This window comes from Dromiciops gliroides, chromosome 4 (assembly GCF_019393635.1).
Source record: "Dromiciops gliroides isolate mDroGli1 chromosome 4, mDroGli1.pri, whole genome shotgun sequence".
In the NCBI taxonomy this organism is placed as follows: Eukaryota; Metazoa; Chordata; class Mammalia; order Microbiotheria; family Microbiotheriidae; genus Dromiciops; species Dromiciops gliroides.
The window spans coordinates 63,433,512-63,447,739 of NC_057864.1; the positions used below are offsets into that span (position 1 = coordinate 63,433,512).

A 14,228-nucleotide genomic window follows, 5' to 3' on the forward strand; every position below is an offset into this window, starting at 1 on the left:
ATTAATGACACTTACTAGTGGTATGCACTTGAATAAGTCTCTTAAACTCTCTGATCTCCAATTTCCCCATGTGTAAAATTGGCTGAATAATACCGGTAGTATCTATTTCAGATCAGAGTTCTGTTTCAGAAGGTCTGTCGAAAAAATCACATGAGATCATAAGATGAGATAATGTATATAAAGTATCTTGTAAACATAAATGTACCATGTAAATTTCAGTTGTCTTTATCATCTTTATTATTTCTAGCCCATCTTGTAGCTGCTACTATAGACCCTTATTGTTTGTTCTGAACTTACACACTTACAAAAAAAAAAAATCAAAACATTTCCATACACCAAAGAGAAAAAGGGAGTTACATGGGAAACTGAATTTCTATTATATATAGCTTGCTTTTAAAAAAGTATATAATTTGACATTATTTTCAAAGCTTAGCCCTTGTCTGTGTTTCCTCCTGAGCTTCTGTTCTCCTCTGCATATTTTTACATGTTTCAATGACTCTCATTTCTTTATTTTTTTTCTTTTGTCAACACTATCTCAAGCTTTTCACTCTCTCTTATAGAGAAGAAAAAACACACAAAAGTTTGTTGTTTTAACAAATAAGCATAGTCAAGTGAAACAAATATATACACCTCCCATGTCCAGAAAGGTATGTCTCAGTCTGCACCTTGAGTCCTCATTAAGTAGGTAAGTAGTATGCTTCATCATTGGTTCTCTGGAATTAGGATTGGTCATTATAATGATCAAGGTTCCTTAATCTTTCCAGACTGTTTTTCTTTACAATGTTGCTGTCTCTGTATATGTTTTTCTTGTGGTTCTGCTTCATTTCATACAAGTCTTCTCAGATTACTCAAATTGCCTGGTTTTGTCCTTTCTTTCTTTCTTTTTGTTTTTTTTTTTTTTTGGTGAGGCAATTGGGGTTAAGTGACTTGCCCAGGGTCACACAGCTAGTAAGTGTCAAGTGTCTGAGGCTGGATTTGAACTCAGGTCCTCCTGACTCCAGGGCCGGTGTTCTATCCACTGCGCCATCTAGCTGCCCCTGTTTTTGTCATTTCTTACAGAGTGGTAATGTTTCATTACAGTCATAAACATAATTTGTTCAGCCATTTCCCATGTGATGGATATTCCCTTAGTTTCCAGTTCTTTGCCACTAAGAGCTACTAAATTATATATATATATATATATATATATATATGTGTGTGTGTGTGTGTGTGTGTGTATGTATGTATGTATGTATATGTGTGTATGTGTATATATATGTATGTATATGTGTGTATGTATATGTATATATGTGTGTGTGTGTGTATATATATATATATATATATATATATATATATATATATATATATATATATATATATATGTCCTTTTCTTCTTTCTTTGATCTCTTTGGGGTCTAGGCCTAGTAGTTGCTTTCTGTGGGTTAAAAGGTATGCTTAATTTGGTGATATTGTGTGTGTGTGTGTGTGTGTGTGTACAGTCGTGAAATGCTTTCCAGAATGGAAAACAATTCTGGTTTTCCAAATGAATGGACCAATTTATAGTTCCATCCATCCTGTTTCCCTGAAGCCCTTCAACAATTATTATTTTCCTTTATTTTAATCATCTTTACCAATCTACAAAATGTGAGGGAGAACCTCAGAGCAGATCCTCAATCTCTTCTTCTGTCTTAGGGGAGGAAGAAAAGGAGGGGGAGGAAGAGGAAGAGGGAGAACAAGAAGAATAAGAACAACAGGAGGAGGGGGAAGGAGGAAGGGAGGAAAAGAAGAAAGAAAGAAGAGGAGGAAAAGGAGGAAAGGAAAGTGGGAAGAAAGAAAATCAAGGAAGGAGAAGAAAGGAGGAAAAGGAAAGGAGAGAAAGAAAGAAACTCCATATGTGGCTGTAGTTTGTGAAATATGAAACTGGGAGTTATTCTGTTTATTCCCAAGAAAGTGATAACTAGGAATTTTTGTACCTAGAGTTAGTACCTCCCCCCCCCCAAAAAAAGCAACCTTGAGAGAGTAAGACTGAGGATGGCAGGATTCACCAGTCAGTTGAGGGAGGGAGATCTCCTACCCAGAATACCAGTTTGAAGTGATAGCTGTGAAGACCATGGGGCGGGGGAATAATAGGACAAGGCAAAGGAAATAGCTGTCTAACTATATCCTAAGCTCTGTTGTTTCTACTGTACTGGAAGGCTGCAAATGTCAGTACTCTCTAAGCTTGGCACCATTAGGCAAAACCCTTCTCCGATTCTCAGGAAGGCATATTACAAACATCCTCCTAGATGCTAATGGGAATACAGAGTCTATCATCACTTTTATAATTCACAGTAAGAAGGGAGCAAGAGTGTGAACAGGGCCGTAGTTTCTTTCAGTCAACTTTATTCATTGTGGCATTTACTTCCTGCGTGATTTTCTTGAACCACAAGGCTATGCTACCAAAGAATTTTAAAATTTAGTTTGCTTAATCAAAGGTGGAAAACAAAACCAAGTGCAGTCATCTCCGTTTATCACACATGTTGGATGTGCCCTTCACTCGCATATACACAATGTTTCCTTTGCCGTAACAATGACTGTTCATCACTCCTCGATTCACATATTCTCTTCCCAGGCTGTTTTTAAGACCACTGCTTATGCTACATCCCATATCCAGTTGTTGCCTCTCAAAGGGATCACCTCTGAGCTGGTTTCCCCTGGCTCTTAGGACTTTACTAGTGAATGCATCCATTCTTCCTCTTGCAGTTGAGTACAAGAAAAGTTCAATGTACCTGTGCTGCATGTAAGTTTTCTCCTTCACCATGGCAGCCACTGCATCCTCGTGTGTCATGAAGTCAACATCAGCCTCTCCAGTTGCCTTCCCATCTTGCCCAATTTCAATGTGTACTCTCAAGGGGCAGAGTGGTGAAAAGAAATGGTAAATGTCATTCACTGTTGCTTTATAAGGCAGTCCTCTCATGTGTACCCAGTGGTGGCAGCTTGCATTGTGAAATATGAAATCTCCGTATCTGTTGTCAGGTATTCTCTTGGTACTGATGTTGAAATCAATGTGGTGGTTATCATTAGAACTATTCTTGCAATTATAGCTTCCATTTACCTGCTCATAGACTCTCGGTCTCATTCCCTTATTAGAACCTTCTGCCCTTATGGTTTTAAGCCTCAATCCAGGGCCTTGCCTATCATAAGGGCCAGGTCTCTGCTTGACCATGAATGCCCGAAAAGGTTCCCAATGAGTAGGCATTTGTATTGAACTGTTCTTGAGTTCACCCATATAGCTAGGCTCCAGTCTTCCCTTGTGTTTCCTTATTGCTATTTCAGCTGCTTCCTGGGAAGCAAATTGCACCAAGGCAGTCCCTGTACTCTTCCCTTGAAAGTCCACAGGAAGTATTATTCCCCTAGGCACTGTTTCTAACCCTGAAAAGAAATGCCTAATGGTCTCCTTGTTACAACCAAAGGGGAGCCCTCGAATACAGAGAAGGCCACCATTAGCAATTAGGGAGCCATCAGGAGTAGCCCGATTGAATACCTGAATCATTTCAACATTATTCCAGGAAAACCCTTCATTGTAGCCAGGTCCAATGCATTGACTCTGTTTCTTCATTTCCAGCTGAGGTTTATCATCTGATTTAAGATCTGCAAAGCTCTCACTTACTTAGTCTATATCCTTTTGGAGAAAAGTGAGTCTACACAAGTCTTCTTTGAACTTGGGTCTTTGGAGAAGCAGCTCTCAATCCTGTTTGGATAGTTTCCGTATCTTCACCATGTTCTAGTTGCTACTAAAATGCTCAGGAACATTTAAACAAAAAGATTTGGACTGATCTGGTTAAGAAGATAAGAAAGTTCTCTTGATAATTTTCATTTATAGATACAGAGAAACCTACAAGATATCATTGGCATTTGTCATTGGAGTTTTGCTATAGCAGAAGAATGAAATTTTATATCTTCATATTATTTTTAGATTTTTGTTTTACTCTGAATACTATTTTTAAGCAAATGAAACACTGTACCTTCTCTTAACACCTCAGTTTAAATGCCCAAACAAAACACAGTAAAGTTAAGCCTTAGGTCTAGTTTAAATGAATTAATGTGACATCACAAACCAAAAGGACTCTGTTTGGGTGCTATGGTTACAAGTACGACAGGAATAGTTAGACTAGATTGATGTTACAACACATTTTACTGTGTAAACTCATCTTACAACATCCTTTACAAGAGAAAAAGCAAAACATTAACATTAACTCCCTCACTGCCCAAATATCAAGAAGTCTGGTTGTTTGCCCTGTGTTATATTATATAACACACATTTCTGCCCTCCATCTCTTGGAGGGGCATGTGCCAGTTTTCTAAGAGCTTCTTTTATCTTTTTTTGGTTACTTTTTCTTTTTAGTATGATAAACATGGTTAACCATTGTATTGCTGGTAAATGTATATCCCTGTTGAAATGTAGTAGAGAAGGGCCAGAAGAGAATACCCATAAGGTAGAGGGAAGGAAGGAGGGAAGAGAGGGAGGGAGAGAGAGAGAGAAAGACTGAGACTTATTACTGTGGTATTTTTTGGTTATGTAAGTTCTCTGGCTGGGAGCTCAGAGCTATAAGAAAAAGAATTTTTGATTGATTTTTAAAAATAACTTGCCAGAGCAAGTTATTGTTGGAACTGCTTAGTACTTTGCACAGTGCCTGGCACATAGTAGCTACTTTTTTTTTTAGGGCAATAAGGGTTAAGTGACCCTAGGCAAGTCACTTAACCCCCATTGCCCTCCAAAAAAAAAGACATTGATTGATTTATTGTTTAATTGATTTCTCAAGGAAATGAATAAATCAGAAGTCTGACTGGAGTGAGTTGTGATTAGCTGGGCAAGTATTAGAGGTTAGGTTTGAAAGGAAAATCATTCCTTTGAAGGGATAAACTGAGGGAATAGTTAGAAAGAAAGTCATGCACAAGAGAAGGAGCTGAAGGAATGTCTGGCTAGGGAGGTATGTTGTTGTTCAGTCACTTCAGTCTTGTCTTACTCTTCGTGACCCCATTTAGGATATTCTTGGCAAAGATACTGTAGTGGTTTGCTATTTCTTTCTCCAGCTCATTTTCCAGATAAGGAAACTGAGGCAAACAAGGTTAAGTGACTTGCCCAGGATCACACAGTTTCTAAGAATCTGACCTTGAATTTGAATTGAGGTTTCCCTGACTCCAGGCCCAGTCACTTCACTATCTAGCTGCTCCACCCTAAGAGGGAGTGATAGACAGCTCTTGACAATGCAGCTCTTGAGCATAATGGTACATTCCACATGCTACTGGTCCACATAAGTGGTTCTATGTTCCTTTCAATATAACTACTTCCTCCTACAATATAGATCACAACCTGTCCATGCCTCCCCAGTGTATAGCTTTTGTTTCTGTCATAAATTTTGCCACATGAGATCTTCTCAACATTCTGGGGGGCCTTCCTCCTTCTCTCTTGAAATAATTATGCTACCAAAAGAGAGTGAGGCTCCTTTGGTATGATGACAAGAGTGAGGCATCACTGTCTTGTCATACGATTCACCTATGGCTTTCACTCATACATTTTTTTGATGACATCTTTAATGTTGATTTTTTTCTTCATATTTCCTTTTTGGTGTATAGCAGTCTACCATGAACCTTTCCAATACCCCCTAAAACATTGCAAGAAATTTGACCCACCAATCTTTTCCCTATCCATATATCCACCCTCTCAACACTCAGAATCAGAAAGCTGGAGAAAGGCATGCACTTTGAGGAAAATCAAAGACATGAGAGAGCTATGCTTCATTCTCTAAAGAAGAAAAATTATTAATAAGCATGTGAAAAAGTTTTTCAAATTCTTTAATAAAAACAATGCAAATAAAAATTTCGACACAAGCATTCAATTAGCAAAGATAGTTAAAAACAATACAATCTAGTGGGGGTGGGGTGGGGGTATGGGAGGTGCTCATAGAAAAACAAGCACAATATTAGATTGCTGGTAGAGCTTGTTAACTGGTGCCATCTTTTTTTTTGTAAAGCATTGTGGTATACAAGATGAGCTAGAAAATTGTTCATATCTTTCTTTTCTTTTTCTTTCTTCCTTCCTTCCTTCTTTTCTTTTCTTTTTTTTTTTTTTTGCACAGGGCAGTGAGGGTTAAGTGACTTGCCCAGGGTCACACAGCTAGTAAGTGTCAAAAGTCTGAGGCCAGATTTGAAGTCAGATCCTCCTGAATCCAGGGCCGGTGCGTTATCCACTGTGCCACCTAGCTGACCCCGTTCATATCTTTCCAACCAGTGATCTCACCACTAGGACTAGACCCTACATAATAAGAATGTTATTGGCTGAGAGAACGAAAATAGACTTCTTTACAAAAGTATTCCTGGCAGCATTATTTGTAAAGAAAGAAAGAGAACAGGAAATCAACCATGTGCCCAATACTTAGAGGAGCTGAACAAATTTCAGTTTATGCATGTCATATTAATTTCATGGTTTTTGAGCTCAGAAGTTTCAAGCTGGAAGGGATCCTAAAGGTTATTTAGTTCAACTTGTTCATTTTACAGAGACACTATGTGATAGCTATGCTTTAGAATATGTGGGAATAAAGCCACAATTGAATTCCAGAACTTCTGATTCCTATTCTATCACTCTTCCCTCGCCCACCCACTGGCTCTGATATTGTGACATTTAAGATATTACAAATATGAAGCATGCACATAAATCTGAAAAGACCTTCATTAAAGGACATAGAGTAAAGGTATACACAATATACCTACACACTGATTGCAACAGTAGAACAAGATCTGGAAAATACAAAGTAGGGAAGAAACAAACTTAGAAGGTGGTATTAAAATAAACAGGACAAGTTTATCACGGATACTAAAGTAATATAAACATTTGAAGATAAGCCTTAAGGAATGCTCTTATTCTGACTTGAACATTTTCTTTCATATCGTGTTTTTGATCATTGCTAGGTTTGTTTTCTAAAAAGGGTTTTGATTTCCAACTATAAGTTGGGATTTATTAAAAGACAAGGGATCTAGTTCTGGTTACCCTTGACCAAGAAAGTCTTTTCTTTTGGCAAAATTGTTGTATTGTTAACCAAATTTGCTGTATAGTTAACTAGACGGTCTAGTTAACCTAAAGCCCTTGTGTTACTCATTAATATGCAATTTGCTGCATAGGTTTCAATTCTGGCCTGGCAAACCAAATTTTTCAAAGGGTACTCTTTTTAACCCATTAATTACCTCAGAAATGCCCAAACCATGTGCCCCAAGGGCTCCTTCCTTATGGACACAGAAATGCTTCACAGATTGCTTAGGTGAGAACTACAAAGGTTTGCAATGCCTTGGTGATAACTTGTTTCTTAACGACTAGACAATAAGTACCACAGATAGTTCAGAGATGAGGCAAAATGATCATAAAAATGTTTGGATGCCAGAACCTCTTTGGAAAATCCCTTCTAGTTCTACCAGGGCAAGAAAATAGTTTTAGAATTAGAGAAAGGTTACGTCTAACTATCATTTATTTGCGGGACTAAAGGGAATTTATTTCGCAGATTCCATTAAAGATCTGACTTTGAAAAAAACATTTTATGTCTTTAAAACCCCCTTGGGGGAAAAGAAACCAATCAAATGAATGATTTCATTGTTTTCAATTTTATTTTTGAATTGTAGGCATATGTGGTGGAAAAAGGATCTTATTTTAGTACTGAGACAAATCACATGTAATAAGCTGGGATACCTGAGACACTTGTAGTTGGACAGCAAGTAATGAGTTTTCCCAAAGCAAGTCTGCTGAATGCCAGGATTTAGCAGAAAAACAACTTTTAAAAAAATTCTCCCCCCCCCCCAATTTTTTTTGGTAAAGAACGTGTGTCTCAAAGGTTTAGGATGAAGTTATGGAGAAAACATTGGAACACCCTGTCTCTTTAATCCATCCCAATAAGCAGGCTGCAAAAACACATATAAGGTCCAGAGGAAGCAATGCCAACCTTCACATTTAGGGCTCAAGGAGACAGACCTCTGCCCTGGAAGCACTATTGAATCTGACTTTCCAGCTTTAAAAATATTACTTTCAGTTGATCTTAGGAACACAGCATTTACCATATATGATGGAATGGAACTGGACCTATGATTTCATTGGTATAGGGAACTACTATCAGTAAAGGTTGGTTGGTACCTCATCTGTAATTTAAGTCTTATAAAGTTGCCTTAGGCACTAACAAGTTAAGTAATAATAATTACAGCTAGGATTTCTATAATGTTACATATATTATCTCACAATAACTATGTGTAGTAGGTATTATTATTATTTCCATTTTACAGATGAGGAAACTGAGTCTCTGTCAGGTTAAGCAACTTGTTCAGGGTCACACAGCTAGTAAATGTCTGGGGTAAAGATTCAAAGTGAGGTTTTCCTTACTCCAAGTCCAGCATTTTATCCACTATTTCACTGAGCTGCCTTCAAGAGTGACTTGCCTAAGTTCCCACAACCAGTACAGGTGAAAAGAAGGATTTGATTCCAGGTCTTCTTCACTCTAGGATGGCTTGCTATCTACTACTCCACACTGCTGCTGAACTTTATCCTTATGACCATATACAATATTTCCTTCCCCCCTCTCCACCTGCTAAATAAATAGATATCCATATTTCTGCACCTCATGTACCAGTGATCTCAAGATTCTTGAAAATGGGGAACAGTGACAGTTTTCAACACACACACACACACACACACACACACACACACACACACTTACTAAATTCCTTGTTCCTGCACCATGCTAAGTGCTGGGGATACAAAAAACAAAAAACAAAAGATAGTCCCTATTCTCAAGGAGCTCACAATCCAGTGGGAGAGAAACATGCAAACAACTATGTAAAAACTATATACAGGATAAATTGGGGACAATCAACTGTGGGAAGATATTAGAATTAAGAAAGATAAGGGGGGCAGCTAGACGGCGCAGTGGATAAAGCACCAGCCTTTGATTCAGGATTACCTGGGTTCAAATCTGGCCTCAGACACTTGACATTTACTAGCTGTGTGACCCTGGGCAAGTCACTTAACTCCAGTTGCCTCACCAAAAAAAAAAAAAAAAAGAAAGAAAGAAAGATAAGGAAAGGCTTCCTATATAGACGGTGGGATTTTAATTGGGAATTGAGGGAAGCCAGGGAAATGTGGAGGTAGAGATGAGGAGTTTATACAAAAGACACATCAAACTTCAGAATTATGTTAAAATATAATTTACATTTATAAAAACAGTCAAATTTAAGTGGTTAATGAGTTACATAACAAGTCGTAGGATCATAGATTTGGGTCCAGAAAGGACCTCGGTGGTCATCTAATTCAGCCCCTTTATTTCAGATGAGAAAACTTCAGCCCAGAGAAGGAAGTGACTTGCCCAAAGTCTCACAGGTGGCAGAGTCAGGGTACAAAGCCATGTCCTTTGTCTCCAAATCCATTACATTTTGCACTATGATATGTCATGCTGTCTTGTTAGACTAACTTTAACATATTGTTTTCAGAGTAATTGGTTGTTCAATGGAATCCAGCCTTAAAAACAACAACCCAATGTCTATATACTCATAAACTTAAAGAATAGTTAATGTACTAATCTTGCTTATAATATGAAAGCTCATTCAATGAGACAGGTCAAATGGATGAGTAAGGATTATAACTCTGAAGTTATGAAATTCTTCTGTGTCCAGAACTTTCAGGATCCAAATTTCAGTTTGTAAATTGCTTTAGCAACCCGCTTCTTAGGGTACTCAGGCATCTAAGACAAGTTGCATCCCAGTTCCAGGGGTAAAAAGGGAGTGAAATAATATTAAGAGCAGACTCTAGGGCTTCCTTCCCATCATTTTAAAGCACAGGAAAATACTCATTTCTTAACTTCCCAAATGTGAAAAACAAACACATTTGAAGAGCAGAGTTCCAACACTCAACACTTCCAGCACTCTGTAAGTCACTGAAACTGTAGCACTAAATGAGAGTAAAGATACATGTAATTTCAAATTTCCTTTTAACCATTTTTAAGGGTCACCCACGAAGCACTGCCTTATCATGGATAACTAACTCCAATCATTTACCAAGTGCAAGTTGTAACCAGTTTAAACTCAGTCTCGTTATTTCAAATAAAATCCAATTCCAGACAGACACTGGCTTTTAGATAGGGAAAAAACACTCCACACACAGTTTACAGAAAAAAGATTCTGCTATATTCATGATTTCTGTTAAAGAGACTACAATCCTTTCCGCCTCCCAAGTTCCAAACTTTGGAATCATTTTCTTTTAACTCAGCACTTGTCATTGATCTGCTATACTCAACCAGTCACTAAAACATGTTGATTCTTCCTTTGAGAGATTTCTCAAATTTGTTCCTTTCTCTTCTTATTACCTAGAGAAGTGCCTCCACCTTAGTTTAGACTTTCATCCACTCATACCTGGACTACTTTAATAGGCTTTTAATTTCTCTGCTTCCAAAATCTGGAGACCTTTTCATTGTGTATGAATGAATGAATGAATGGATACTTAGTATGTGCCAGACATTGTGCTAAGCCCTGAGGAATACCAGTGCCCTCAAGGAGCATACATTCTATTATGGGAACATAACATATATAGGAAAATATTGACCAAGTAAAGGAATTCTGATCTGGAGAGGAACAGAGAAGGTGAATTGGCAGCCAGTGGACATGAAACAATGGTACTTTTTAATGGCTTGCTGTGCACAGAGTAATAGGTATGAAATGGGAGCTGAGTTGGAGGAGAATGTGCATGTGGCAGAAGACATATGGAATGATAGCCTGGGTAGATGGCTGCATATAGTGTGAAAGGTCATGGGGCCTGGCAGATATAGCAGACTACATGGATTAATTTGTAGTTAGGCATTGGACAAAAACTCTGGACTTCAGGACAAGAATTCCAAAGATGACTGGATTAACTTTCCCAGACACTGGGAAAGGTTCGAGTCCAGCATAGAAGGCTACTGGTTCAGGTAGAAAGAAGTGGGGACACTAGAAGCTGATAGGTGACAATATGGCCTGAGAGGATGGCTAGATGGGAGGTAAAGGTGAAATGAACCATCATGATCTGGGGTCTAGGGCCAGGTAGATATAAGTAGGTCAGTTTGTAACCATTTTGGTCACTAATCAGGACTGCTAGACTCTGGGGTTTGAGTACTAAAGATGATCGTGCTTTTTCTCACTTTTCCTCAAGTAATTATTATATAGTACTGGCTTCAGTACTTTACTATTCTGGATGCCTTCTTCTGGACATACTTTTAGCTTATTAATTATTTTAGCTGTCACCCCAAACTGGGCACAATAGTTATGATTCTATGTATGCCATATAAATATTTAAGGCCCTAAGTTCTGTGACTGGCTCTTTTCTTAGATCCTGTATTGTCTATAGTTAATTATTGGTTCTTTCTTTGGCTCTCCTTCCCATTTTGCACTTGTTACCCATAATGCTATGTGATCTGGCAGCTATAGGGGGCCAGTTTTTTCCCTCTTCCTTTACATCCATTTTTAGTTTAAAGCTTTATTAATGAGATTTACAATACTCTAGGCAAATATATTTGTAGTACCCTCTCCAATCTAGTCTCCCCAGTTTGCATTTGTGGACTCCTATGACTGCATGGATTATGAGCCCCCACTGATATGCCTGTCATTAACAATCAGCCAGCTGACACAATTACTAATTTACTAAGAGGACATAGTAAGAATAGAAGATATAAAACATTCTCACCATAAACCTGTAACATGCTCTTCCACAGATCTAATTTCTTATACACAGCATCTGTGGGAAGACTTGCTGTTTTGTCTTTCATTTTTCAAGAGGACCAATGACATCATGGGTAATGTGTGACAAAGGAAATCAGCTATTATTGATTAATTTGACTTATTTTTAGTTTGATTATAGGATTAGTCTCCCTTCTTTAGGAAAAGCTAGCCCTAACAGCTAAATCAGACTAACATAGATAGTATCTTAAGTCTAGGTTACCTATGGATTTAATGAATAGATAGCTTGAGAAGACTATCATTTAATAGCAGATAATTTAGAAGAAAAAATCATAAAATTATAAAGTTTTTCAAAACCTTTCTAGTAGAAAAAGGGGTTGATGATAGGGTAAATTCCCCTTTCTGGCAGCTGGAAAAAGATTAGCCAGAGGTTAAGCCTCCACCCTCACCCCACCCTTTTATTTTCTTAAGCTAGAGTCTAAGTTGAGTAATAGTCTAACAAAGATGGCAGGGGCAGGGGTGGAGGGTGGCTGCCAACCACTCACTACAAGTTCCTCTTTCCCAATACACATTCTGGTTAGGAAGGAAAAGATGTCTGGCATAGGATCAAGAAAGTCTGGGAGAAGCTAATAGTCAGATGACCTGCCTTGTCCAATTGAATTATGTTCAAAACAAGTTTTTGTCACTTTTCCAATTCCTCTTTTTTCTTATAAAAACCATCTCTGGGGAGCAACTAAGTAGCAAAGTGGATAAAGCACCAGCTCTGGATTCAGGAGGACCTGAGTTCAAATTCAGCCTCAAACACTTGACACTTACTAGCTTTGTGACCCTGGGCAAGTCACTTAACCCTCACTGCCCCACCCCCAAATATAAATAAATAAAAATAAAAACCATCTCTGTAAATCACTTCTTGTCTCTGACCTCTGAAGAGTCAGGTGACCTGGTTTAATATGCAAATACTAGCTTTGCAAATTAAATCATAGATGGCTCCATAACTTTGTCCTCAGTTTCCTTTTTATTTCAGATCATCAATTTTAACATGTCCTAACTTGTGGGTGAATCAGATTTAAGTTAGGCAGAGTTTCACAAGGTTGTCAGCTTCACTCTGTTTTCCTGGACCACTGAAATCCTGTGGCATGACAAAAATCAAGATGACCGGTGATGGCTTGGGATGCAGTGGATGACCTTGGCACCTTCGATGCCTGACCAAGCCTTAAATGCTCTACAATGCCTGCTTCAGCCACCTTTAAGTTGGTGGAACAAACTGATCTCATCCATCCATTTCATGGGGCGGGGAGGAGGGTCTTCACATGCTTGGGGTAGACATCCCCCTAACTCACCAACAGACTTCAGGCCTGTCGGCAACCATCAAGCTGGTTTAACCTGTCTGCCAATACAGTTTATCTGGATATGGCTGCTGCCATGCCACAGCTTCTTGGAGCTGCAGGTTGAATGAAACAGGTAGACACCAAAGGTGGAGGAGCAGCCCTGAAAAGGGTTTGGTAAGCCCTCATATCAGAGGTGCTAGTCTTCCTGAACACCCCATACATGCCTGTGGGAAGAATGGTAACAAACTTAGAGCACATTTACAGTGAGGCATAAATGGAGGAAACATGTGGCTAAGGAAGTGCCTATCTCTGGTACTCCAGGGCCCAGGTGTCCTTTCTCTCCACCTGGAGTCCTTACGCTGCTCTTCTGGGCTCCGTTTGTTATATGGATTGCTCAGCTGGGCTCCCTGGGTCCAGTTCTCTACATGATGAATCCTTGGTTGGTTCTCTGCTGTCAGGTATCACATTCCTCACTTAAGTCACCACCTCTCTGTGTTTGTGTCTAACTGGAGAGTATGCACCTCTGTTCCCTCAGCTGTGCTTTGAACTCAAAATGACGAATTCTTGAACTGGTAGGTGGGGGATCTCTTCCTATGCTGCTAAATGCCACGGCTGATGGTGTGAGGAGAGAAAATCCTTTCTCCTGCCACCTGTACCTAATACAGGTACAGCAATTCCACTCCAGAAAGCTGCTTCCATCCTGGACTCAGCAAAATTCTAAGTAAAATTCTAAATAAAATTCTAAGTAAAAGTCTAAGACTATATGGATTTGTAAAAAATAGCTTAGCTATTTCAAGTCCTTCAGGGGGTGGCCAAGCCCAGGTTCCCCCTCTAATTTAGAGAAAAATGTTCATATTTCATAAATGATAAGATATTAATATCTGGTTAACATGTTATTGGTGCGTGATCATATCCTGGAAGGAAAAAATACGTTGGTCAGGGACTTATTTTTTTACTAGCCCTTGTTAGGTGCATTCTATCCCTTAACAAGAGCACATCACATCTACATTTTAAGCCATGGTCCAAAAATCTAAATCTCGATCCAAAACACCATCTTCTTAGCAAGCTGTTGACTTCTCAAATTTGTCTCCTTCTTCTGCAACTCCTGTAGGCAATCCAACAACAGCAATGGCAAAAAATGCCAACTGTATCCTTAAGGTCTTGAACATCACAATCATCAGTAATGCTCTGAAAGCTGCTTCTGGT

The 14,228-nt window shown here is 38.7% G+C and overlaps 1 protein-coding gene across 1 annotated transcript in view; it reads right to left on the bottom strand.

Annotated features, from left to right (window-relative positions):
* LOC122754602 (heterogeneous nuclear ribonucleoprotein H2-like) overlaps nucleotides 1–14,228 on the bottom strand; it is a 21,122-nt gene continuing 6,894 nt past the window's right edge. The window contains exons 2-4 of the mRNA XM_044003121.1: nucleotides 3,390–3,627; nucleotides 2,748–2,999; nucleotides 1–134 (exon numbers count right to left, since the gene is read on the bottom strand). Coding sequence (XP_043859056.1) covers nucleotides 113–134; nucleotides 2,748–2,999; nucleotides 3,390–3,627 — 512 coding nt within the window. The 3' untranslated portion in view covers nucleotides 1–112. The remainder of the gene's footprint in view (nucleotides 135–2,747; nucleotides 3,000–3,389; nucleotides 3,628–14,228) is intronic.